The sequence below is a fragment of the Elgaria multicarinata genome, chromosome 18, assembly GCF_023053635.1.
Source record: "Elgaria multicarinata webbii isolate HBS135686 ecotype San Diego chromosome 18, rElgMul1.1.pri, whole genome shotgun sequence".
In the NCBI taxonomy this organism is placed as follows: Eukaryota; Metazoa; Chordata; class Lepidosauria; order Squamata; family Anguidae; genus Elgaria; species Elgaria multicarinata.
The window spans coordinates 12,610,530-12,634,440 of NC_086188.1; the positions used below are offsets into that span (position 1 = coordinate 12,610,530).

At 42.9% G+C, this 23,911-nt stretch overlaps 1 protein-coding gene across 7 annotated transcripts in view; it reads left to right on the plus strand.

Moving 5' to 3' along the window:
* The first annotated feature begins 6,240 nt into the window (after positions 1-6,240).
* Positions 6,241-23,911, plus strand: part of DGCR2 (DiGeorge syndrome critical region gene 2) — a 64,405-nt gene continuing 46,734 nt past the window's right edge. For 2 of the 7 annotated variants that reach the window (XM_063144289.1, XM_063144291.1), the window contains exons 1-2: positions 6,244-6,472; positions 23,707-23,739. In XM_063144289.1, the coding sequence (XP_063000359.1) occupies positions 6,394-6,472; positions 23,707-23,739 (112 nt within the window). In that variant the 5' untranslated portion in view covers positions 6,244-6,393. Of the gene's footprint in view, positions 6,473-23,706; positions 23,740-23,911 lie in introns of all 7 variants that reach the window. The other 5 variants (XM_063144295.1, XM_063144296.1, XM_063144292.1 and 2 more) reach the window with 3 other exon arrangements.

Here is a 23,911-nt window from a genome sequence, read left to right on the forward strand (position 1 = left end):
GTGAAAGTAGCTCACCTTGCCTAGGGCACAAAGTAGTCTGGCACCGGCCCTCATGGGGTTCTAGGGGTGCACGTTGGCAAGGGTTTTTTTTCTAGGGGTGCCAGTGGGCGTGGCTTCACTCCAGATGGGATGGCCTCCATGTGTCCAACTCTTGACGGCTCTGCATGCTTGCTTGAAGGCTTCCTTGTATTAAGCTGTTCTAACCTGTGCAAAGTCAGGTCTGTTCGTTAGTATCTGGGCACCACACTTCACGAAGGATGCAGAGAAGTCGGAGCATGTTCAGAGGAGGGCAACCAGGATGATCAGGGGTCTGGAAACAAAGCCCTATGAAGAGAGACTGAAAGAACTGGGCATGTTTAGCCTGGAGAAGAGAAGATGGAGGGGAGACATGATAGCACTCTTCAAATACATGAAAGGTTGTCACACAGAGGAGGGCCAGGATCTCTTCTCAATCATCCCAGAGTGCAGGACGCAGAATAACGGGCTCAAGTTTTAGGAAGACAGGTTCCGGCTTGACATCAGGAAAAACTTCCTGACTGTTAGAGCAGTACGACAATGGAACCAGTTACGTAGGGAGGTCATGGGCTCTCCCACACTAGAGGCCTTCAAAAGACAGCTGGACAGCCATCTGTCAGGGTTGCTTTAAGGTAGATTCCTGCATTGAGCAGGGGGTTGGACTCGATGGCCATATAGGCCCCTTCCCACTCTGCTATTCTATGATGCTATCTACAGGCTTTTAAAGCCCTTGTCAGAAATATTGGATTAGTTTAAAACGAAAACAGAACACCACCTGCAACGCTTGTTACTTTCCCCCTGGTCTCCTGTGCGTTGCTTTGCTCTGTGAACAGCCTACCCAGTGTCACTGTTTTCTCTTGCTCTGTGGGGACGCCCTCGCGAACCACAGGGGAGGCAGGTGTCAGCCAAAGCCTTGTGAAATACAAACAGCCAAGGCACGGCTGTTAGCCTGTGGCTAGCAGGATGCGGTGGGGGAGCGTTGGTAACGCCTGTGGCTGAGGCAGCCTTTTGTTCCGCAAGAACCACGTGATGTTCTGCTTTGGGTTTTAAAATACCGTCGGTTGAGAGGTGGCAGGGAAAGGTGCTGGCTTCTAACACCTGGATGCCATTTTGGCAGCCAGTGGAAAACTCTGTGCCTGTATACAGACCCGTATGGGTTCCATGATTCTGTGTACCTGGTGTGGGGGGGGAGCATGGTCAGGCATCCGCTGAGGGCTCACATCCCAGCAGGGGTTCACGGACAAGAGCCCCCCCAAGTGTTGATCATAGAATAGCAGAGTTGGAAAGGGCCTACGAGGCCATCGAGTCCAACCCCCTGCTCAATGCGGGAATCCACCCTAAAGCATCCCTGACAGATGGTTGTCCAGCTGCCTCTTGAAGGCCTCTAGTGTGGGAGAGCCCATGACCTCCCTAGGCAATTGGTTCCATTGTCGTACTGCTCTAACAGTCAGGAAGTTTTTCCTGATGTCCAGCTGGAATCTGGCTTCCTTTAACTTGAGCCCGTTATTCCGTGTCCTGCACTCTGGGAAGATCGAGAAGAGATCCTGGCCCTCCTCTGTGTGACAACTTTTTAAGTATTTGAAGAGTGCTGTCATGTCTTGCCTCAATCTTCTCTTCTCCAGGCTAAACATGCCCAGTTCTTTCAGCCTCTCTTCATAGGGCTTTGTTTCCTCTGCTTCACCATTGCAACCTGGTGGTTCACCTGCCTCTTCCTCGGGCCCGGACAAACGGTGGTGGTGAGAAGGTGGAGCAGGAGATGTCACGGCATATTTGCTCCCCGGCTCTCTGCCTGTCAAGCAAGTGGTACCCATGATGAGAAAGAGGATGTGGAGCAATAGCAACTGGTGACAATGGCGGTGCGAAGTTAGACTCACTGAGGGAGGGGGAACCATGTGCTGGGCACCGAGCTTCTCTTCACACAGGAAAAATCCTGCGGCTTGCTGTGGCTTTCATTCTCACGGTAATCCCACCACTGTGATGTGCTTCTTCACATGCGACCACGTGATCTGTTCCCTTCTCGGAAAGGCCCCACTGTGTTTTAATGAGACGGCGCCATCTAGTGATGGAGAGATCCCACGAGATCTGGCTGTTACCACATTATCTGTGAGTTTTTCAAATGCGCAATTTCCACGGAATAGCATGGAAGACATCCTGGCTGTTGATGTCATGTAATGGGCCTGCAAACTTCCTTGAATGGCCAATCGTGAGCGCGCTATAAATCACTCGTTTAGAAAAGCTCCCTGTCTGCGCAGGCCCCCAAAGTGATGCTGATTGGTTGAAGAATCGAACATCCACAAGACTGAACCATCAAATGAAGAATCGAACATCCACAACATCCCCACAGACTCATGCAGCAGGATGGGACCTCAAAGGTTGTCAATAGTAAATCAATAATAATTTAATTAATACTGTGTCTGTGTGGTTGTAGTAACATCTTCAGTCACTCTGCAGTCTATACAGTCGGAAGCCAGGGAGATTATGAGGCCAAGGGACAGAATTAAAAGGCTGCCCCCTCACCATTGCTATGGGGCAGCCCCCCCTCAGTGGAATGGAATGGACAGAACCCTCCCTCAGAAGGTTTTAGGGGTGCACCATGGCAGGCACCATGCCGGGGGGGGGTGACATTGGGCATGCCTGCACTCAGACAGGGCAGGCATAATGTGTCCAACCCTGGCAGCTCTAAGTTTGTTTGAAGGCTTTGATGTATCAAACTCTGGGCTACTGCAACTCATTTCAAGCTGCGTCCATTTGATAGTTATAAACTCACAGGCATACATAATCTGCAATCCAGGCCATTAAAATCCATGGGGTTGATATTAATGGCGCATGGATTATGCCCACACTAGTGCAAGGTTGAAAATATCAGCCATTTCTGCTCTGATCTCTCTATGTATGTATATGCCCATGGCCAGCACCAGCACTTGCTGCTGGATCAGACCGAGGGTCCATCTAGTCCAGCACTCTGTTCACACCGTGGCCAACCAGCTGTCGACTAGGGACCCACGAGCAGGACATGGTGCAACAGCACCCTCCCACCCATGTTCCCCAGCAACTGGTGCATATAGGCTTACTGCCTCGGATACTGGAGGTTGCACTTAGTCATGAGGACTAGTAGCCATGGAAAGCCTTCTCCAGAAATTTATGCCAACCCCCTTTTAAAGCTATCCAAATTGGTGGCCATCGCTATGTCTTGTGTTAGTAAATTCCATAGTTTTACTATGTGCTGTGTGAAGAAGCCCTTCCTTTTATTTGTCCTGGATCTCCCCCCAGTCAGCTTCATGGGATGAACCCGGGTTCTAGTATTCTGAGAGAGGGAGAAAAATGTCCCCCCTATCCACATTCTCCACATCATGCATAATTTTGTACTCCTCTATCATTGTTGATGCTTGCCCTAAAAAGTTTTCGTTTTGTGAACCGCCCAGAGAGCTCCAGCTATTGGGCGGTATAGAGATGCAATAAATAAATAAAATAAAAAATTGGCCCAGCACTCTAAGCAGTGCCAGGAGGGTAGATCTAGTCACCCTTTTAATTTCCCACGATGCCCCTGGCCTAACATTACCCCTGTGGAATTATGGGTAGTATAAAGCAGTACCTCCCTCCTCTGCTAAACCCCCAGACAGATGAGGGGGCGAACTAGAAAACACTGTGCTCCAGGCATCCTCAAACCTGACCCCTATAGAACATGCATGCTAGAACATGCAATCTTGTTTCATGTTTTTTTGCCCATTTAAAACATATTGTGGAACTTTTCCCAGTTCTCTTATTGCTGCCAAACCAAACATGTACAGGTCACACAGTCCAGAGCACTCTGTCACGCCAAGGATAAAATCATTTGAGTGTGTTCCCTTTTCTGCATCCTCTTCTATACCAAGAAGGTCCACAATTTCCATGGCTACGAACCACAACGACCCCACACATGTGGAAGGCTGGTGGAGACAGAAAATAGCTTTAGGGTTGTCTCAGAGAGGCTTCCCTTCCCAAGCGAAGACCTGCCCTCCAGGTGTGTTGGACTACAACTCCCAGCATTCCCTAGCCAGCATCTTTCATTTTCCCTAGCCAGCCTCTTTCATTTTTCCATTGAACTCAACAGAATTTTCTTCTGAGTAGGACGTGGCTAGGATTGCACTGCCAATCCAATAAGAATGGGGTGTGTTTGTGCAGGAAGACCGCATAGAAATAATTTATTACTAAATTTATTTTTATTTATTTATTTATTTAGAGTATTTTTATCCCGCATCTCAGCCACAAGGCTCTCAGAGCAGCTCACAATTTATCAATAAAGAAGACAGTCCCTACCCTCAGGCTTACATTCTAAAAAGACATGACACACAAGAAAAAGGGGATGAGGAGGGAAGAGGGAGAAATTATCATCATTATCATTATTTGGTCTGCTTTTGTTGAAGTTTATGTATGATTCTTAGAAAGCTTTATTTCCGTTTCACATGCAGGCATTGAAGCTGGTACATTCAGATCTAGGTAGTTATATTTTTCCCTTTTCACCTTTTAATAATAATAATAATAATAATAATAATAATAATAATAATAATAATAATTTATGACACTTATATCCTGCCTCCCCCATCGCCTCCCCCAGGAACCCAAGGCATCTCACATAATCTCCTCCTTTCCATTTTACAACAACAACAATTATTATTAGATCTACTTTTATTGAAGTTTATGTATAATTCTTAGAAAGCTTTATTTACATTTCAAATGCCTGCATCGAAAACAATACATTTATTACCTTTTCATGTTTGGGGCTTTGTTGAAAGTTTGCAATAATTTTATATTATAGATATACTATTAATAAGAATTAATAAACAATAATATTAATTTATAACATTTATATCCCACTTTTTTTGCAATAATTTTATATTATAGATATTAATAAGAATTAATAAATAATAATTTATAACATTTATATCCAACTTTTTTGCAATAATTTTATATTATAGATATGAATAAGAATTAATAAATAATAATATTAATTTATAACATTTATATCCCACTTTTTTTGCAATAATTTTATATTATAGATATGAATAAGAATTAATAAATAATAATAATTTATAACATTTATATCCCACTTTTTTGCAATAATTTTATATTATAGATATGAATAAGAATTAATAAATAATAATATTAATTTATAACATTTATATCCCACTTTTTTTGCAATAATTTTATATTATAGATATGAATAAGAATTAATAAATAATAATAATTTATAACATTTATATCCCACTTTTTTGCAATAATTTTATATTATAGATATGAATAAGAATTAATAAATAATAATAATAATTTATAACATTTATATCCCACTTTTTTGCAATAATTTTATATTATAGATATGAATAAGAATTAATAAATAATAATTATAACATTTATATCCCACTTTTTTGCAATAATTTTATATTATAGATATGAATAAGTATTAATAAATAATAATAATAATTTATAACATTTATATCCCACTTTTTTGCAATAATTTTATATTATAGATATGAATAAGAATTAACAAATAACAATAATTTATAACATTTATATCCCACTTTTTTGCAATAATTTTATATTATAGATATGAATAAGAATTAATAAATAACAATTATAACATTTATATCCCACTTTTTTGCAATAATTTTATATTATAGATATTAATAAGAATTAATAAACAATAATATTAATTTATAACATTTATATCGCACTTTTTTGCAATATTTTTTATATTATAGATATGAATAAGAATTAATAAATAATAATATTAATTTATAACATTTATATCCCACTTTTTTGCAATAATTTTTATATTATAGATAATAAGAATTAATAAATAATAATAATAATAAATAGCATTTATAGCCCGCTCCCCCCCCCCCCCCAAAAAAAAAAAAAGGAACCCAAAGCCGTTCACATCCTTCCCTGCTCCTTCCCGTTTCACAGCAAGCGGCGCAGGTGTGCAGCCTTCGGGACGCGCGTTCCCTGGTTAGGGCGAGCGGCTCTCCGCCCCTCATTACCGATGCGCCTATGCAGATTTTCCGCCTCCTTGGCCCCGCCCCCGCCTCCCCATTGGCTGCCGGGCTCGGCGGCGGCGAGGGGGGGCAGCGCTGGCGGAGCGGCCGAGGGAGGAGAATGCGGCCGCCATCTTGTGTGTGCAGCTCCAGCCAGGACGGGCCCCTCGGCCGAGAGCGGCGGTGACCCTTCTCGCTTCGCTCCCGGCGCTGTGAGGGGAGAAGCGGCGGCAGGAGTCCGAGGCGAGGCGAGGCGGGGCCCCCCTGGCTCCCGGCGACGGCGGCCCCCGGCTTCCTTTTGCCTTCTCCGCCCCCTCCCCCGGGGGGCTTTATGTTGCTGCGCTGGGGGAGGATGAACGGAGGATAAATGGTGCCCAAGGCAGACAGCGGCACCTTCCTCCTCCTCTTCCTCCTCGTACTCAGCATCACCGAGCCGTTGCGGCCAGGTACGGCGGCTGGGAAGGGACACACGCAACCTGTGGTTGGTTGGGGGGGGTGGAGAGAGAAAGACATGAAGGCAGGTGGGGGGGGGCGAGCCCCACTTATAAGTGGGTCTGAAGTGGACTTCCACGGGGTGTGTGTGTGTGGGGGAGCTTTCATCCGTTTGTCCTGGAATTTGGGGTGGGGTGGGGTGGGGTCTAGCAGGAAGCCCCCTTCCCCATGGTGGGTTCCCCAGGTGCATCAGGATAGTTTTAAGGGTTTTTTTTGGGGGGGGGGGGTTAGGGTCCTGGAAGTGCCCTGGTGAGGGGCTGCTTTTGTAATATGGGGTGGTGGGGGAGGTGGATTGAGGTGCGGGGGCTGACTTGATTGGAAAAAGAGGAGGGGGTCTTGCCTCTCCATGAGGGGTGATGGCGGGGGACACTGATGGCTCCCTAGGAACTGTGTGGGGGTATTTGTGGGTACCTTCCATGCAGGGTGCCCCATATACAGTGCTCCATGATCCAAAGGGAGAGGTGGGTAAGAAATTATTATTATTATTATTATTATTATTATTATTATTATTACACTTCAGGGTTTGGGTTTGTCTTTCTGATGGGGTGGGGTGGGGTGGGGTGTGGGGTTGAGAACTAAGGAGTGGGATTGAATCCAACCCCTTCTGGACCAGTAATAATGGGGAGCCCCTGGTGTGACCCCTTAACGGTGGTGTATTGTAAATAGTTGGGGGTAAGGGAGTGTTTAAGGTTTGTTTTTGTATTGGGGGGGTAAAGAGTGGTCTTTCTGAAAAGGAAGAGGTCTTCTGTATCCTGATTGTTGATAGTGGGGAGCCCTTGGTATTCCCCAATAACTGGGATATTGTGTTTATTGGGAGTGAGGGGTGCCCGAAGGATTGTAGGTGTAATGGGGGTTTTGACATCTGAGGGGTGCTTTTACTGAAGGAGGGGAAGTGTCCCTTCTGCCACCTTGAATGATGGTAGTGGGAGGCCCCCCGTGGCTCCCCAGGAATTGTAAGTAGTCTGGGGTGAGGGGGTGCCTTTACTGGTGAGGGTCAGTCGGGTTTAGAGGTTTGTTGTCACCTAGAATGAGATGGTGTGCGTGCCTCTGTGGTACCAAAATGTGGACTAAAGCGTTGGGAAAAGTCCCTAAAGAGGTATGTGGCACTTTCCCCTGCTTTTTTTGGTCTGGACATTTGGGGGGGGGGAGAGGGATTAGGGATTGAGATTTATCTTTTGGTTGCAATAAGTAAATGGAATGGAATGAGATTTATTGTGGAATTAGAATGTGCCAAGCTTGGAAGGGTGTCCCAAAGTATCCTGGGCAGCCCAGGAAGGAAGAACGAAAAGTTTGAGCCCCACTGACGGCTGATCAAACGATGCAGGGGGTAGGAGAGAGTTTCAGGACATGAAAACTTGTAGATTACGCTGGAGTATCTTTAAACCGGTGAAGAGAGAGAAATGATAGAAGGGCCTAAAGTTTCTCTAGGAAGAGGTGGGAGAAATTGGAGCAATGCTCAGGCATAGGAGAGGAAATAGAAACCTTGGCATTTCAGAGGCTTGGTAACTGGGGGAAGAAGTCTGCCCTCGAAAGAGAGATGCGTTCCCTAATGATACATCCCATGCAGTGATGCATGTTGAGAGCATTGTGAAGTGAGCCTGTGTGTCTGGGGCAGGTGTGCGAGAAGAAAGAAAGGGCCTTCCAAGTTCTGTGTTGTGGCAGTGACAGATCATAATAACCTTATCGTAGTTGCAGTGTTGTTGTTTTCTAGCTAGCTGTGCTCCGGAATTGGCATATATATTCCCATTGCAGGAGGCTGAGGAAGGACGGAATGGTGTTTAGCCCTTTTCTATACCTTACCTGTTGGGTTGAGAGGGAAGCAGGGATGATTGCTGGGGAGCTTTGGTTGCAACGCTTAGTTGAATCATCTGTTCCCTGCAGATTATAGCAGAAGCCAAAATCTAAAAGTATAGCGTTGCAGGTAGCCTGCTTAGAAAGAATGCCTCCTCTGTCCACTTATCACTCTATACAAAACTGCTTGGCAAAGGCACAAGCATGCAGAGGGAGATTTATGTTGCAGTGGAGTATTAATTGACTGATCAGACCGGGTTTGATGGTTTCCTTTTTCTGGAACACAGTTTGGCAGGCTAGCTAACTTTGATCCTTTGTAGCTGTGAGATTTAAAAGAAAAGAGTCAGAAAATCTTAATGTGTAGCAGAAACGATCAGTGTGTTACTACCTCTCTTGAAAACCCCATGTGACTTAGAAAAAGGTACGTGTCAGGAAATGATCTGCAAAGATTCTGATGTAGCATTTCCAAAGCAATGTGACTGAGTTATGTAAGCGCCCATTGCGTGTGTATCGCCGGCATGACCAGGCACTGGGGGACGCGTCGGCTTGTCATTTCAGAAGTTGAGCATTTTTAAAATTAATTTGCTTTTGTGAAAACGCGTTTGCCGTATTATATAACCCTGCTGCATGCAGAATTTAATAGGTTTTTATTGCCTGTGCTCTTGTAAATACGAATACTGGATAGAACTTGACTGATGATCTCAGAGAAGCTTAGTTGTGGCTTGTTTGCTAGGCTACTGATGCAACACAGCGTTATGGAGTATAACACATAACATAATCATAATATTTAAAATCTTTACACTGTACCCTAGTTGGCTTTGAAAGAGGCTTGTGCATTGCTGCAATATTATCGAGTTCTTCATAGCATGTTCTTCTCTGTCTCTGTTTAGTAGAACTTAAAAACTTGGCCAGAATGTCTATTGAGTTGACAAACCTCTTTTAAATTTTACTCAATTGCCTTATTTGGGGCTACAGCTGTATGGAAAGTGGGACACTGAACCAACAAGCTGAGTGTATATGGGGGAGAACCATGTTCATCGCAGGTTTTCCTTGAAGCTTCCACTCAGCCCTTCTCGCGGCTGAAGAGGCAAGCTGAATTTTAAAGTGAGTATTGGTTTGTCTCTTCAGCATTACAGGTGGTGTAAACTCCAAAGCAACCTCTGGCAATGCTTGCCCGATATCTTTGTGCAAAATTAGTTCAGAATTTTCCTTAACTCAGGATCTAGGTTCTTATTTACTGTGCTTGTGTGTTCATATTTTTAATAGTGATAAAAGCATTGTTTAATGAGTGACGTTAAATGGAATATATTGACCTGAATTAATGAAATATATTGCCCTTTAAGCATGGTAATGGCTAAAGCCAGCATTCCCAACATGGTGCTCTACTGCTGTGTTGGAACTACAGCTCCCATCATGCTAATCCAACATGGCCAATGGCAATGTTGGCTGAGCATGGTGGGAATTGTAGTCCCAACATATATGCTGGGTACTGGGCTGGAGAAAGTTAAACTAAAGGAAATGGCAACAAAGGCACACATGTCTTTCCCGCCTTTATTGAAATAATATTTCCTCTATGCTGCTTTTATTGTAATAATACTTTCGCTACGCTACTTCTGGAGTTTGTTTTAAGGAACAGATGCAGTTTGAAGTACCACCTCCCCAATTCTTGTACTCTTCCTTGAAAAAAATCTACAAATTCAGACCTTTGCCTCTGTTCTCTAGGGCTTGTGTTAAAGTGCCTCTTCCTGCATATTTTTTGGTGTTTCTTGATTCAGCTTTGTTACCTTGCTGCACCCCAAAGGCTCAGGGACTTTACATCTCTAGGTATTTTTAAATGACTTGTTCAGTGGTATCTAGATTGGTAGTTTGTCAATTCCTATTAAGATAAGGCGCAGCGTCCCCTTCTGTATGTATTCATGATGAAAGCTATTTATTTTCTTGTTTGTTAGTGAAGCTAAGTGGTTGGTATAGGGTGGTGTTTCTGTTCAAGCCATTAGACCCACAGCGCTGCAAAAATGTGGAGTGTGGCTGTTGTTTTTTGTTTTTCAAATCTGTTTATGTGCTGTGTTGTAACATTCTTGTATCATTTCCTCATCCTGTTGTTTAAAACAAACTGTCCACCTTTTAAAACGTTATTGACATCCATTGGTTAATTTCTAGCTCAGTTGTTTATGAATTAAGTCTTTGATTTTGCAGAATTCGTAGGTCTTCCATGCTCCTCCAGATAGTCATTATAGTGTAGCAGTTGTGAGGGACAGTTTTCCGCACTGGGTCTCATATTTGACCCATCTTGCATAACCTCTCATCTGCCAGTGGTGTTCCTATACAGGTGTGAGTTTCCCTTTAGTATCCCCCAAATCAAGATTTGCCAAGTTTCTAGGGTTTTTGTGTTGCACAGCAGGAGGTGTGCAGACCAGTCCTTTGCATGTTCACTCTGAAGTAAGTCTTGCTTTATTCAGTGGAGTATTGACCACAAGAATCAGGTCTACACTGGGTTAAACTACTGGTTCTTCTGACCCAGAATTCTCTGTGCTTGACTAGCAGTGTTTTGCAAAGACAACTGAGGTCTTTCTCAGCCTCGCTACCTAGGATTCTTTTAACCAAGATGCAAGGGAACACCGTGCAAAACGTGTGTTGTGCCCCTGAGCTATGAACTTGCCCATTATTAACTTCTGTTCCACCCACAGCAGTTTAGAGGGTACTCCTGAAGATGTCTCACCTGGGTTTTAATCACAGCCCTTGCTTTCTCAGCATCAACAATGCTGCAGTGTTGGGTGCTCCCAAGCTGCTCGTTCCCAGCCAAGCAGGTAATAGTATTGCATTCCTGCGCCTCTGACTTCCTGTTTCCTGTAATGCAAGGTGGCTTAAGGGTGTAGGATTTGCCACGGCATTCTTGACATAGCTTATATCCCATTAGTGGCTTGTGTTTCAACACAAAACAGATCCAAACACCTCATTTAATTCATTGGACTTCCACTGTTAATGGTCAGGACTTGCAAAAGGGTTGCACCCTGACGTCAGGAGGGTAGCCCAGGTGTCACAATCACTGTTCCCCCCTCATCCCATTTCCCCCCCCCCTACTTTGCTGGGGTGTTCTTTAAAGAGGAAAGAAAGAGAGTCTGACGAAATGAAAAGAGGGACAGAAATCTTTTATAGTTGTGTAGAAGCTACTTGTCTTGTAAATAAGTCCACAAAAGTTAACTAGTCCACAAAGTAGATTTACTAGCCTGCTAGCGTGGGGCAGAGGAGGGACGGAGCGTGCCGTTCCTCTTCCAGCAGCTCTGCTGCATTTCTGTGCTGAGCCTGGAGGAGGGGGCTTCCCTATTTTGGCAGTCCATTTGGATTTGTATACCAGGCGCAGAGGAGGGATAAGAACATCAGAAGAGCCCTGCTGGATCAGACCAAGGGTCCATCTAGTTCAGCACTCTGTTCACACAGTGGCCAACCAGCTGTTGCCCAGGGACCAACAAAGCAGGACATGGTGCAACAGCATCCTCCCACCCATGTTCCCCAGCAACTGGTGCACACAGGCTTACTGCCTTGAATACTGGAGATAGCACACAACCATCAGGGCTAGTAGCCATTGAGAGCCTTCGCCTCCAGGAATTTATCCTACCCCCTTTTAAGGGAGGATGGAGTGCTTCATTCCTCCTTCACCATCCTGCTCACTCACCTGCGCACAGTTCCTTGTCACCTGTGGCAGCCAGGTGATCAGCTTTAGGGGATAACAGGTTTTTTTAAATAATAATAATAATAATAATAATAATAATAATAATAATTATTCAGGCATGAAAAGCTGCACCTACAAAAAAAAGAAAGAATCCTTCTGTACAGCTTAAAAATGAAGTGGCTTTCCCCTCTATTCATCCGATCACCCTTAACAGAGGTGACAAAATGGACGTATGCGGTGAAATAATGTGAAGTGGGTTCCATGTTGGAGTTTGAGATTAAAGATACATCCTGGATCTCAAAAGGTTGAAGACGACTGACTTAATTGCCTATTGACGTGTGGTGTGCCTCCTTTGATTTGGCACATCAATTTCAAATGATTAAAAGTTAATCTCCCTGGATTCAACATCCTGTGGGTTCTCTAGTCTGTGCAGCCTCCAGAATGTTCCTCTTGTGTCTGTCCCGTTCCGCCAAATGACACCGCAGGACTTCTTTTGTCCCTAGGGTGAGTGGTGCTTCCCTTCCATCCCACTTTCTTATCTGCCATCAGCTAATTGTCTGCAACCTTCTTTTCTTGAAATTTTACGCTCTGCTCAGGAAGCAAAGGAAAGGAGGGGCAAAGAGGACTCCTTGGAGCGGACCTCTACCAACATAGTGGGATGGCTCTTAGAATCATAGAATAGTAGAGTTTGAAGGGGGCCTATAAGGCCATCGATTCCAACCCCCTGCTCAGTGCAGGAATCCACCTTAAAGCATCCCCATTGGTGACAGAGTGAAGGGCATGTAATCATAATATGAGAGAGGTACAGCCTTGAGTAAAGACTTGGTGACATTTCCTCTTGAGCCTCAGAACAGCTACCTTTCTGTTGTGTATTGCATCAGTCTCTGTCTCCTGGGGTCTATCTGCAGTGAAAGAAACAGTCATGCCATGCTTCATACATCATGACGTGTCTCCCCCCCCCCCCACTTCTCTGTGCAAAAAATGTCACATCAGGTTTCTCATCATAGAGGAATAGGGAAAAATACGTTACATCTAATGTACATATACGCAGCACATTGAAAGTACATATATGAAGCACAGCAAAAGAGACCTTTCGGCTGGCTAGTTTGTCCACGTTTGGTTTGGTTGAGCTGTTCGTGATGACCCTGTTTGGAGCTTGTCAACCCAATGGGATAGATTTAGGTTGATCATCTTGCTCCTATTGTTTTCTTCAGGAAGCATCTTCTGGATAAAGTTATGCAATTATTGAAGCAATAATGTTTTCCTGAGTTGAATGAGTCCAAAGGTGCAAATGGGTGCGAACTCCTTTAAAGAAAAACATGTACGTAGACGTAAGCTTTATCCTGAAATATCTGGAAATTCAACCCAGATCTCCCGACTCCCAGTCCAACACTTTAGCCACTACACCACACTTATGCTGATATAATCCCCTATTTCCAACTGGAATGCTGCCCTCCCTGCATTCTGGGTCAGTTGTAACTTCCAATAACATACGAACAAACTTCCAAGGGCAGCCCCATGTAATGCTTCTTCTAGCAATCTAATATAATATTAGGTAAGAATCATAGAGTTGGACTCAAGGCAGGAAGTCCAGAGTTATTTGCCCAGCATTTGTTTGAAGTCCTTCATTGAGCGAGAGGGTAATGCTTAATGATTAATAGTTAATTACAGCACTTGCCGGTACTTTCAGCGCATTGTCAAACACGGAAAATTGGAAAGTTTGAAACAGCTCTTAAAATGTGTGTGTGTTTTTGCCCGCCTCTTGCCAAGGTGACCCATGTAGAAGCAGACTCTTATGCATGGGTCAAGGCAGCAGGCCCTGGTAGTCTCTGGTTGTGATTTGTAGGCACTGATGCAGTTTCCATAGTTTCTCCAGTGCTGCACAGTCCACATGTTTTCAGCATAGTTTTTGCAGGCTGAATGACATGAAGATGGCATCACCATAACAGAAATGGTCAAACTGGCGCTTTAATCAGAGCCAGTGTGGTGTAGTGGCTAAAGTGTTGGACTGGGAGTCGGGAGTTCCGGGTTCTAGTCCTCACTCAGCCATGAAAACCCACTGGGTGACTTTGGGCCTGTGACAGACTCCCAGCCCAACCCACCTCACAGGGTTGTTGTTGTGAGGATAAAATGGAGAGAAGGAGGAGGATTATGTACGCCGCCTTGGGTTCCTTGGAGGAAAAAATGTGGGATATAAATGCAATCGTCATCATACAGTTACCGTGCTTAAGACCGCAGCATTTGTTAGCAATGTTAGAGGGGTAACTCTGCTACACCCCCATCATTCTTTGTCTCTGCCAGTTGAAGTTCACGCTTAGGTAGAGCACCTGCTTTGCAAAAGATCTCAAATTCAGTCCCTGGCATCTCCAAGTAGTGCTGTGCGTAGTTAAATTACGGAATTCACTACCACAAGATGTGGTGATGGCCACCAATTTGGATGGCTTTAAAAGGGGGTTGGATAACTTCCTGGAGGAGAAGGCTATCAATGGCTCTTTTTTAAAGATCACGGGCCCTAGGCCGGGTTGGATGAGGAGGACCTCTCTCTAACTGTAGCTCAGTGGTAGAGCCTCTTTTTGCATGCAGAAGGTGCCAAGTTCAATCCCTGCCTCTCCAGGTAGGGCTAGGAAAGAAGCCTGCCTAGAAAGCCATGCAAATTAGTGTCATCAGGACTAGGCTAGATGAAACAATGGTCTGATTTGGTTTAAGGCAGCTTCCTCTGTTACTGACTGGTAAATTTGTACGGACCACTTAATGGTCTGCATCAATATGGTCTTCATCAATGCTACCGTCTAAAAATCGCAGGCCCCAGGCCACAGCCTTCTTAGCCTGTTGGATAATCCATCTCTGACGAATATAGCTTTTATCTCTGTCGTTGGGGGTGGGTTCGGGGTTGGAACGGGGAAGCAAGTTGAAGGTCAGGTACCGATACTCTTGACTGTTTTTCCGCCTTTCCATGGACCACCTGAGTGGAGCTCGCAGACCACAGTTTGAGAATCTTTTGTGCAGGCTGTACTGAGCTAGATGAGCTTGTGGGCCGACCTGTTACAAGGCAGCTTCGTGCATTCATCTATATGAAAGCTTGTGCTGTAATAAATCCGTTAGTCTTGAAGGCGTCACAAGAATATCTTTTTGTGTTCGCCTTAGTTACGTTGCAGTATTTGAGAATAACCGGCGTTGCTTGTGCTAATTATGGTTGGTTTTAACTAGTTTCAGTGAGAGACAAATCTTTTTCCGCCTTGAAGTTCCTTATTGTAAGATTAATAGGGATTGAGAATGATGACTCGTTTGATTTAATGCCCCAAATGATCAGGGCAAGGCCGCCTTTCATCAGCTGATTGTGTAGAACTTTCATTCAGATTGTTATTGCTAAGGGCAAATGAATGTTTTACAGATTTCTTCGGAGAGCTATTACTATTCAGTAAGGATTTCAAAACCGGCTAGCTTTTTGAAATATTAATCTTATTAGCAGCTAGCTGCACTTGGACCCTTACATAGAGTCGCTGGACATTTTTGGTAAGCCGTTCACAAGGGCTGCTTAATAACTCATTGATCTCTCGCTTTTATAGCTTTTCCCCACAACATGGATAATCAAGGATACCTGGAGGAAATAGTTTGGTGTTGTTAAAAATCTTGTGTCTCAGCTAATCATCATTAGCTACAAGGCTTGCCACTGCAGGTATAATTAAAAATTGATTTCAATCTCGTTTTCTCATTAACCGGGATATACTTTTGATTCTGTTTTATTAGAGCTGTGCAATGTTAGATTCACAGGGGTCCACACATGTTGGCTTAGCTTACCAGCCAGACGTTTTTTGTGGTCTCCGCCGACCCCCTCCCTTACATCTTCCGGCATGCTTGGGAGAGAAGCACGGCCATCTCTTATTTGTGCAAGAGATGGGAAATGCAAGAAACAATGGAAGTTTCCCCCTACTGCTTGGAAGAGAATCCTGCTGCTTCTTACCTGCCTGAAAAAGATAGTAGAATGAGACTAGCAAGGTAGGGTGACCTCAGTGGTGCTGTGTGTTCTACTCGCCAGAGAGCAAGGGGTACATTTGTAGATGCCTGTAAATATATTTGCTTTTAACCTGTTGGTTGTTTTATTATGGTTTTAATTTTTGTGAACCGCCCAGAGAGCTTCAGCTATTGGGCGGTATAAAAATGTAATAAATACTAGGAGTAGACCCACCCAGTAGTGGGTTTGATTCTCTCTCTCATACACACATTTAAATTATATAGATTTGTCTTCTGCCGTTTTTGCTATTGATTTTTAAAACGTTTTAAACTGTTCATATGAATTTGGCATACATGTATAACTTGATTTTCCTAAACAAACTGCTTTTACTGACTTGAAGAATTCTTACAGTGCACTGTAACTGTAGTATATTTAATAGTGTTGTCAAGTAGAATATTTTCTGTATTGGATTATTGTTTCCACTACTGTATTTTTCTGCAGAAAATCTTATTATAGCCCTTCTAGCAGCCTCGACAGACGAACCTTTTCATCTTGGCCTATAACTGAATTAGCTTATTGAGTAGCATTGTACACATGCTAGTAGCTTGTTTTAATTGCTTAATTTGGATGTTTTATTCTTGTTTTATAGTTTGATTCTCTACATTGGTTTGGGAAGGTTTGTCCCAAAAGGTGGCCCATAAATCTGTTTTTTTAAATTATTATTATTATTATTATTATTATTATTATTATTATTATTATTATTATTATTAAAATTGATTGTTTAAAAAGCGTCAATTAAACTAAGCACAAACCCAACTTAGTATTACAACATGATATTTTGGCAAGATTTAAAATCTATATCGGCAATGAACGGAGGCTTCTTTTAAGCGGATGCTTGTTGAAAAATGCACCGAGCCCTGACTGCATTGTGTGAGGCTTTCCAGAAACACAATAAAAGATTTGCCTTTGCCGAAGCGTTGCTCTGTATGAAGCGGCCCTGAGTTCAGCTGGAGTATTGAGTGTTGAGAAGTATTCCAAGTGTGAGGCGAGCCCAGCCTAAGCATCCTTGGATGAGTGCCAGGGCAGCTTTGGTCTGACCACCCACGCTGTGCCCGGGGGAGGCAGGTGTCAACGTGCCATCTCTCTTTCTCCTTCTCTCTCTCTCTCTCTCTCGTTCTGATAGAAAAAGACTTCGTTTCACACCATCCTTATTGATGCTCTCAGTCTTCCAGTCTAACGTTCAGCTGGTTTTCTGCTCCCCTACGAAATATACAGGGTTACCACGCAATAGAGCCATGCCACCGTGTGTCCACAAAGAACCTTCTACCACCATCTGCCCCGTGAGAAGGATCACAGGGGAGCCGGGGAGCCAGGCAGGCTGACCTCAAAGCCTGCTGCAGCTGAAGTGTCGTCCCCCCCCCCTCCCCAAGCTGCCCTACGGGAAGGATCCTGACTGCTTGTATGTTGATATGATTGTGTTGTTGTTGTTTTTAAAAAGAAGTGTTTTGATGCTACTTCTAAGCTGTCTCTGAAGGATTTCTATCCTGAAAGATGGGACGTAACTGTAATACGTAAATAAATATAGTGCCTTCGATGTGCATGGCGGTTTACAACGTACAAGAGGACAGGTCCCTGCCCCGAGGAGCTTACAATGTGAACTGTGACACAAGTGAAGGAGATAGGGGTAGAGAAGGAAGAACATGCATTTCTTTCAGTTGCACAGGCGTCTGGGAACTAAGGACCAATGATGGTGTTCAGCTTTCAGGCTGCATCTCATTCCAGCCTCTCTTCATCTCTCTGCTCCAAGTATGCAAGAATCCTTGTTTTTCTAGTGCTCTTTGTCAAAAGAACTGCGGGTTGGGAGCATAACTGTGTGCAGCCTCGTCCTACACACGTTTAGTAGGAAGTCAGTCCAGAGTTTCATGGGACTTACTCCCAAAGAAGTGTGTATTGAATTGCAATCTGTTGAATTCCTCTGGGCCTCTGCTTCAGGTGCTTAAAAGTTTGATAAAATGAGGGCTGTGTTTTCTGGGCAACGTGTACTTTCCCCCCTCCAACTCCCAATTCTGTACCGGGACGCTATGAGTTGTGACCTATATAAACAATACTAATTCAGATTTGCATAATTGCTAAGACTACGTAATTTTACTTATGCTAGTTGTGGAATGCCAAGCAGGGTGCTGAAGCGCCATCTATGACCGTTCCCCCCCCTCCCATTTTTGCCTGTGCACTTTTAAGTCTGTCTCTACAGCCATGGAAGTCTCAAAACTTAGAAGTCGAGACTGAGTGTGGTGAATTTCGAACCTGAACTTTCCGTGGTTTTACAGGATGTAGGCGCCTGTGAAAATTTTGCAGCTTCTTTTTTCTTGTAATCTGGTTTCCCACTAATCTGACACTCTTGCATAGATAATTCTTGGGTAGTCTGCAAGAGAAAGAATAAGAAAATTGGCTGAGATCATGCAAGTCTCCCCCCCCCCCCAGCCATAAGTGCAACTGCAGCTCTGTTTCCTTCTGAGCATCAACAGTTTTTAAAGTGTCAGCAATTCTGTTTATTAAATAAATGAAACAAACAAATGTACACTAAAGAAACAAGTTAGATTTATGTCACCTCAAATGTGCATCATCAAACATGCATAATCTAATCCACCTTGACAGCTGGTAGATTTCAGCAGTGGACTGTTTGTTCACCAGTGTTCATGTATGTCAAATAACTAATCTTAGTTGCTGTGGTTCGGAATGTTTAGGGTAGCCCTGTGTTGGTATAGATTTCTGTAGCAAAATCAAAAGTTATTTATTTAACCACGTGCTCTGTAGAGAATGCATGTAAAGCAAAAAACTTTGGTAGGCATCGCCATTTCCTGTACAGAATCCAGGAGAGTGCCGTATTGTAAAATGTCTGCCTTTATTTCTTTGTGGCCTTTATATATCACCGGATATAAGATCTCTCTGCGGTTCACAACATTAAAACCTAGCATTAATGGCCTAAGAATTGTACACAGGATCTTCCTTTATCACCCTGTATTAATATAAGAGAATTATTTATTTATTTATTTTCCATATTTATATACCGCTCCCCATTGAAAATTTCGGAGTGGTGTACAAGATAAAATAAAATAAAAACACAATAAAACACTTTGAAATAGATTCTCAAAGATGCAAAATGTGCAAATGATGTAGTGTTGTACCAATAGGCCGTTTAAAATGTATGCTGTTACTGGTGATGTGTGTTGGAGCATATTTTGATGGAGTTTCCCCAAGGTTATGATTTTTGGTTTGATGTATATTATATGATATTGCTAATGGTACATTTGACTATACTGCTAAATCCCTTGATAATCTCATTAGGTTATTTAGGGAAGTTCGCTTCAGATCAAAGGGAGTTAATTTGGAACTTTTTAGCTATTGCAAGAGTTTTTGGTAGCTCAAAATGGTTAATGAAAGTTTGGGAAATTGCAGAATTATGATGACGTTTATAAGATTGATGGGCAGGAAACAAAAAATTGCTGAAAACGTAAAGTATTACTTTGTCTTCTTTAATTTCGCTTAGAAATTAAGGTATCATTTTGATATTGATAAGTAAAAGAGTTTATGTTGTCCTGGTGCGTATCTCACCTCCTGAGTAACCTAGAAAGATGATTTGGGTGTCTCATCATAGTTTTTTTGAGATTAACAGAGTGATTGGAAGCGATCCTAATAACACCGGGACAAAGTGTTTGAAAACAGCAAAGCAAAGCAAATGTAGGCACTAGATGCTTAGCTGCAAAGTTCAGCAGCCTCTCCCTCTAATAGCCTCATAGAGATCAATGCACATTTATATACCGCCTTAATTGCTAACCCCCCCCATCAAGTGGGGTGCTCTTGGCCTCCCTAAAAGGTTGACCTTCCCTTTGGAATGACCCCTTAGGTGATGACCCCACAATCTTAAGACGGCCTCTCTCTTTCAGCCCTTGGGTCCCAGGGATAGTCCAATGAGGCTGAGGCTGCTGGAAAATGCTGCTTCATTGCCTGTCCTCTCTAGGAGGCAGGAACTCTCTCTGCAGCCAGTCCCTACTCACGAGGGAGATTTTACAAGCTTGCACGATGGTAAAAAAACTATTGTCCGTCCAGGGCACCGGATCTTCTTCCGTCCCCTTTTGTGCTGAAGTGGCTGCTGCTGTTCATTGTTCTCACCTAGTCCAGAGCAGTCTCTCTTTAAGCGGTTGATGATGTACTGCAACATTTTGTTGCAGTTTCCCCTGGTTTAATGGAGAATGCAGATTGGTCGAATTTGTGCATTGCAGTTATTTGCCCGTGCTAAATTTAACCGGGCGAGTAAGAACACTTTGCAGAAGTTATAATTCAGTTCCTTTTCTGGGGGAAAAAAAAAATTACATTCCAAGCAGGGAAGTAATGGAATGAGTGTGAAAGCATGTAATTCTAATGCCCTCGGTTAGTGGCTTTGGATCAAAGCTGAATGTAGATGGCTCTCGTTTGTCTTTTTCTTTCTCATGCCAGCACTTTGCTCAAGACTTTCCCCCCTTGTTTATTTGCCGGAATGGCATGAGGTAATAGTTTCTCAGTGATGCAAAGTAAGCTGTTCCTTTTTGTGAGCCACACCAGTATTTTGGAAGGGTAGTATTTGTTTGAGGTTCCTCCTGTGTTATGTAACCTGCTGCTGTGCTGTTTAATTTGGGCAGCTGGGTTCCCCCCCCCCTTTTTCTTTTGCTTCCCTTGTACTTGGGTATCTTTAGAAGCTTAGAAAATACTTCCCTCTTTCAGCATGAGAAAAGGTCTCTTTGTTCAAACACGCCAAGCCTTCAAGGAAGGCGAAGGCAGCCCAAGGAATTCTGAACCAGCGATTCAACAATTCACACGGCTAAAACTGTCCTTGCCAGTCCTGATGTTCAGCCAAAACGACACATTTCTTTAGCTTCTTGTTCTCCTTCGGAACAAAAGGCAAAATTGCAAATGCTGAGTTGGAACCAGAGACTTGTAAGAATAGGGCAAAGGTGGCCTAGATCCAAGTTTATATGTGGCCCTTCAACTCCTCAAACAACTTTGCCGAAACAAACCTCAGTTCAGAATTTGTGCCACCTGGAATACAGTTGGGTTGCACGTGTCTCTGTACTTTATATTTTTCCTTTGAATAGCGGAGAACACGACACTGGCAAAATAGTTTGAATTCCTAGCTACTGAACATTGCATTTTTATTGCATTTATTTATTACATTTCTGGGCTGTTTGCAAACTAGAGCTTAAAACCCTAAAATAGAAGAACTTATTAAAAGAGCATGACCTATTTTTTTTTCTTTAAAAGAAAAAGCTACCAAAAAGCTTTAGAATAAAACCAATGTAACCAACAGCAGTGCTAAGGTCTAAAAATTATTGGACACTTCTTAAAAGTCTGAGAGGGTAAACAGGTCTTCACCTGGCACAGAAAAGACCACAGTGTAGGCACCAGGTGAGTCTTTCATTATACCGTTCCTATATATGGTTGGGGGGAAAAAAGTTAAATTGCTAATTAACAGCATCACTGCTTAATTTCTTTTAATAGCACTTAATACAGTGACATTGCTTAAGGAAAAAAGAATGCGAAAAGGAAAACACAACCATGTATATTTGTCCTGGCCCAAATTATTCTAATCAATTCAAAGAGGATGCCAAGCTTTCAACAGTTGCTTTTCCTTATTGTATTGTGCATGAACATAATATATTGACTTCTTCCATAAATAAAAGTTGTGTGTGTCGGATCTCGCTCAGCTGTTCTAGTTCACCTGAAGTCTTAACGTTTATGCAACGGCTTGAACGGTGCGCTGCTGGAGTGGTTGAATGCTCCTCTGAGGACATGATTTGGCAACATTGACTGATGCAATCCATCCCCTGCAACTAATCTGAGCGGTTTTCTCTTTGAGCAGCGGATTGTGGGTGTTTGGAGCCTTGAACTCCTATGAACATGCTTTGTTTCCTCCTGTTAAATTGCTGGATTTTTCTAAAATGGCACAAGGTTTTAGCAGTGCAGTTCTAACTTCGTTCAAGTCGTATGTTTCCGGATGAAAAGGGAGCGAAAGGGCACGGACAGCCTTTTAATTTGCACTGTTTTGAAGTTAAACCCGTCTAGATATAGAGTTGTTTTGGTACCTTTTGTATGTAGTGTGAGGTTTTCAGAGTGTTTCACTTACATAGTTCTTGGTAATCCTTACAACACCCCTGTAAATGAGCTTACCTGAAGCTGCCTAGTGAGTCTGTTGGCTGGTGTGTGTGTGTGCGTGTGTGTGTGTGTGTGTGTAATTTGTGCTGGAGATAAGAGGTATTGACTGTTAGCGAAATGGAACTGTGTACCTCTGAATATCAGTTGCCTCTATTGAAAATAAAATGCTCTTAGCCATTGGAATTGTGTTTTTAAGGGTTCTGTTGCTCCAGAATTAATATATAATAATGAGTAGACAATATGGCGCCCGCCAAGATGCCCTAGAGATGTAAAATTTCTGGAAATTTTGAAGCCGATTTTTTCCAGGCCTTCACATCTCTACCTACCCCTCCCACTATTTTTTAAATAAGTCTTTTCCTTAACAGTAGCTGGGATTGCAATGGGATATATTGGTGCTGAAAACTGTGGGTTCAAAGGAGTTTTAGGCCCCATTCAGAAGATACCTTAAACCATGGTTTTAACCACGGTGGTTAAGCCAGAAAGCTGGGCTGTGTTCAGAAGACACCTTAAACCATGGCTTTAACCACGGTGGTTAAACCAGAAAGCTCCTCTGGTTAAAGCCACGGTTTAAGGTGTCTTCTGAACACAGCCTGGCTTTCTAGCTTAACCACCATGGTTAAAGCCATGGTTTAAGGTGTCTTCCGAACGGGCCCTTAGTGTATCACAGCTCAGATCCCACCTCTGCCTTACACTCAGTCTTTTGTGCAGGTTACTTGTCTTTTGCCATGCTTCTCATGACAACCATTTTGTGGTGGTGCCCACAGGCAAAAACATTTTTGTTGTGTTGGATTTTTAAAATTGTTATTTTTTAAAAAAATGTTTTTAATATTACAGGGGGTTAATTCTATTTTAACTTTTGCAAATTTATATTTATATGTTAATTGTATATGTTTTAATCTTGTAAACTGCCTTGAGTCCCAGTATTAGGGAAAAGGTGGGATAATAATAATAATAATAATAATAATAATAATAATAATAATAATAATAATCAAATGTACCCACTTCCCAAAAAGGTTGCGTGCCGCTGGCATATTGAAATGAAGACAACTTGGAATGTTTCTAAGACAGTGTAGAGTTATGTATTGCTACAGCCCAGCCAGGTTTCAAACCACACTAGTTGTGTTTTGGCAGCATGGGATCCGGCTAGATGCAAGGGTCCTCCAGTATGCCATCGCCTCTTTCCCATATGTGCTGCCTTTCCTTTTCTCTGGAATAAGTCTAGGTTGTGCTCATGAGAGTTGGCTTAAATATAAACAGCTATGGGCCTGTTCAGAAGACACCTTAAACCATAGCTTTAACCATGGTGGTTAAGCCAGAAAGCCAGGCCGTGTTCAGAAGATGCCGTAAACCATGGCTTTAACCACGGTGAATGAGGCTTTTTTGCTTTATTCACTGTAGTTAAAGCCATGGTTTAAGGTGTCTTCTGAACGGGGCCAATGTGTGCTTTCAGGTTGAAGTAGATGAATTCCATGTCTTCATCCATATCTTAGTTTTTTGTTTTTAAATGGAGGGAAAGTTGACCTTTCTGGTATTGGTACATTTAAATTTCCTACACTTTTGTAAGTTTTCTTTTACATTTCAAATTGCAGGTGCACGACTAGCTCTAGCAAGACTTCTTTCAGGTGAGTGTCTGAATTGGACAGATTGTTATAGGGTCTAATAACCTAAATCATTGGCCTTTACTTCTGTAAGGTTTTGGATTTAATAATTTTGTGCCATATATTCCCTGCTTTTTTAAAAAAATCACTTTCTGCTATTAAACCTCCATATTTGAAATATTATTAAGATACCTGT